The sequence below is a fragment of the Suillus bovinus genome, assembly GCF_016758785.1.
Source record: "Suillus bovinus strain UH-Sbo-P2 chromosome Unknown EDB93scaffold_26, whole genome shotgun sequence".
Classification (NCBI taxonomy): Eukaryota; Fungi; Basidiomycota; class Agaricomycetes; order Boletales; family Suillaceae; genus Suillus; species Suillus bovinus.
Window position 1 is genome coordinate 357037 of NW_024542082.1, and position 2876 is coordinate 359912.

Genomic DNA, 2876 nt, shown 5'->3' on the forward strand with positions numbered 1-2876 from the left:
TGCGGCATTGACACAACTTCTGTTACTTTGTTTAGTCGCGCAAAGTTCTGACAAATCCTCCACTTCTTCGGCTCTTGTTCTGCTGTTCCGTTGACCATTGGCGTGGGTATTTCTTGTTAGAATAACTGAGAGTTCAAAGTCAATGCATAAAGCATGTAAGACTTGTGAACTCTGCACTATGAGCGAGTCTATGTAAACAAATATAAACAATTCCTAGTATGGTATGTGTCCTCAAAGTGTCCTCGAAGTCCTCGAAGTTATCTACTAATATAGTAATGTCCTTGAAGTGTCCTTCAAGTCTTCGACCTATCTAGTGTGAAGTCACCATACAACTAACAGCTACCCCTGCCGCACTTACATCATTGGATCGTTCATATATAATATATTGTGCATATTTAACCACGTACCTAGTTCTAACAGTCAAAATAAACGACAATTGGGCAATTGTCCAATCATTGCCATGGAGATTGAGACTGGAGCATGTACGTCAATGTGTTTAATTGGGTTGAATAGATGGCGAAATTACTTAGCTTATGGTTACAAGGATCAAATGTAATGGTTAATGATTACAAGACTTGCAACACAACAGTCCTTGACGGAGTCAACTATCTTATACCTAAAGAAGTGAAACACAGGGTGAGGTCCCTGGGAACTGCACTAAGCACCAAGTCATTAGCTCCAGGGACCAATAACACAGGTGGGTTTACAGACCTTCCAGCACACCATTCTGATATATAGAAAAGTATGCTCTGTCACAATGCCAGGAAATCTATCCAACTGATTAAATGTGAACCCGAGAAACATATCCCCTGTACAATAGTATCCTGCAGACTTTGTTACTCCTAACGACTACTACTGTTTTTCAAAAATATACGGAGCATATCACTAACAACCCAGTTGTCCTCATAATGATCAAGGATGCGATACCATTTTTTTGCCTGATAAAGATGAGTGACAAAAGACTACTGACAAGATGAGTACCTACTTCCGCATACACAATGGTCAAACTGGCCTTTGCTTGTGAACTCCAGGACTTATTGATTTTGAGATGTTCCTGGGTGAGATGGACTATGAACGTCTGCAGTAGAATAATGGTCAAGAGAGTCATATGATGTGGGTGTAAGGACATGCACATGAGTTTCTTCATAGTCTGAAGAAGGCCAGCCGAGTGCCTCATGTAAATTATATCCTCCCCTCTTGATACGGGAAACATCTCCTCGGGGTTTCGGAATTTTCACCAGCAGAAAAGTGGTGATGGATGACTGAACTACCGATGGAGTGTGTTGTGAGACTTCAGGTGCCACCGAGCAGTCCATATCACGAGAAAATGACATGTGCTGTGTCAAAGGAAGAGGAGTGTAGATGCGCTCAGGGGGAAAGTCGCAGTAAATTGTGAGTGGCTTGAAGTGGCGATGATACCGAAAGTGAGCGGCTTTAGGCATAATATTTCAGACGTACTCATTGAGCGGGTGATTGAGACCTTACTTTACTGTTAGTTGTGTGGTGACTTCACACTAGATAGGTCGAAGACTTGAAGGACACTTCAAGGACATTACTATATTAGTAGATAACTTCGAGGACTTTGAGGACACTTCAAGGACATTACTATATTAGTAGATAACTTCGAGGACTTTGAGGACTTTGAGGACACTTTGAGGACAGACCTCTAAGACACTTCGGGGACACATACCATACTAGGAATTGTTTATATTTGTTTACATAGACTCGCCCATAGTGCAGAGTTCACAAGTCTTACATGCTTCGTGCATTGACTTTGAACTCTCAGTTATTCTAACAGGTTATGAGCCCTGCGCTTTAGCAGTCAAATCTGTCGCTGGAGTTCACTGTCTTTGGGCCAACATAGTGCGCATTTTCTCTCCTCTCGCATCCAGCCACTGGTACTCTCCCCACCCATTATCCCTTGCTCTCTTTGTTGAAAATTAGCAAAGACAGCCTTTCCTTTGAATTCTACCAAGCCCTTGCCCTTAATTCGTCCCACTGCTGCAAAACTGCCCTGTCTCCCTTGCCATGTCCTCAGAAGACTCGAAATCTATTCACACTGTCACCAAACTCACTTCTACCAACTATGCTACTTGGAAGGGTGAGATGAAGGCCTACCTTCGAGTTAAGGGTCTCTGGTTGCTTGTCAATGGCATGGAGACTCGACCTACAGAGACAGAAGCTGCAGCAAAGTGGGACACCAAGGCAGACAAGGCAGCTGGGGAGCTGTATCTGGCGTGCTCTGTAGAGCAAAGGACCCATATCGACGCTGTCCAGGACGACCCTGTCAAGATTTGGACCACCCTGGCTTCCACGCACCTCCAGAAGCGTCCTGGCGCGCGCTTCAATGCCTGGGACGACTTCTTCTCTATTAGGAAGCAGCCTGACGAGTCCTTGAGCACCCTCATTGCCAGGATCGAAGATGGCATGTCCAAAGTCCAGGAGCTTCGACCCTCAGACCCATCCAAGCCTTACACCATCAAGGAACTCGACCAAGAGCTGGTCTGCATGACCATGGTTCGTTCCCTGGGCGAGGAGTACTCCAATTTTGCGTCGTCTTTGATGCTACTCAAGTCCTTGGACAAGGAGGAACTGAAGGCAGCATTCCTGGCTGAGGAAACCCAAAGGAGGAGACGTCCTGAAGGTTCTGGGACCGATGCAGCGCTGTTTACTGCGTCTGGAGACTGTAGATGCGGCACCTCTGTCACCTGCTGGTACTGCGAGAAGCCTGGTCACTGCACCCACAAGTGCGGGAGTCTTAAAGGTGATAAGGATCGTCGCAAGACCAAAACCGATGGTCGAAAAGGTGGAAGGAGCGCTAACAAGGCTTCTGAGGGGTCCCAATCATCGTCTGCAGCGTCTACACCCTCTCCCAA

General features: G+C 45.9%; 1 protein-coding gene across 1 annotated transcript; it reads right to left on the reverse strand.

The window, feature by feature from the left end:
• Nucleotides 1-842: 842 nt before the first annotated feature.
• On the reverse strand, nucleotides 843-1442 carry EDB93DRAFT_1250308 (uncharacterized protein; the record flags this gene model as incomplete). The annotated part of the gene is made up of 3 exons (XM_041452993.1): nucleotides 843-938; nucleotides 986-1078; nucleotides 1134-1442. 3 exons carry the CDS (start codon nucleotides 1440-1442, stop codon nucleotides 843-845), a joined length of 498 nt encoding a protein of 165 aa, XP_041307920.1.
• Between the last annotated feature and the right edge of the window lie 1434 nt (nucleotides 1443-2876).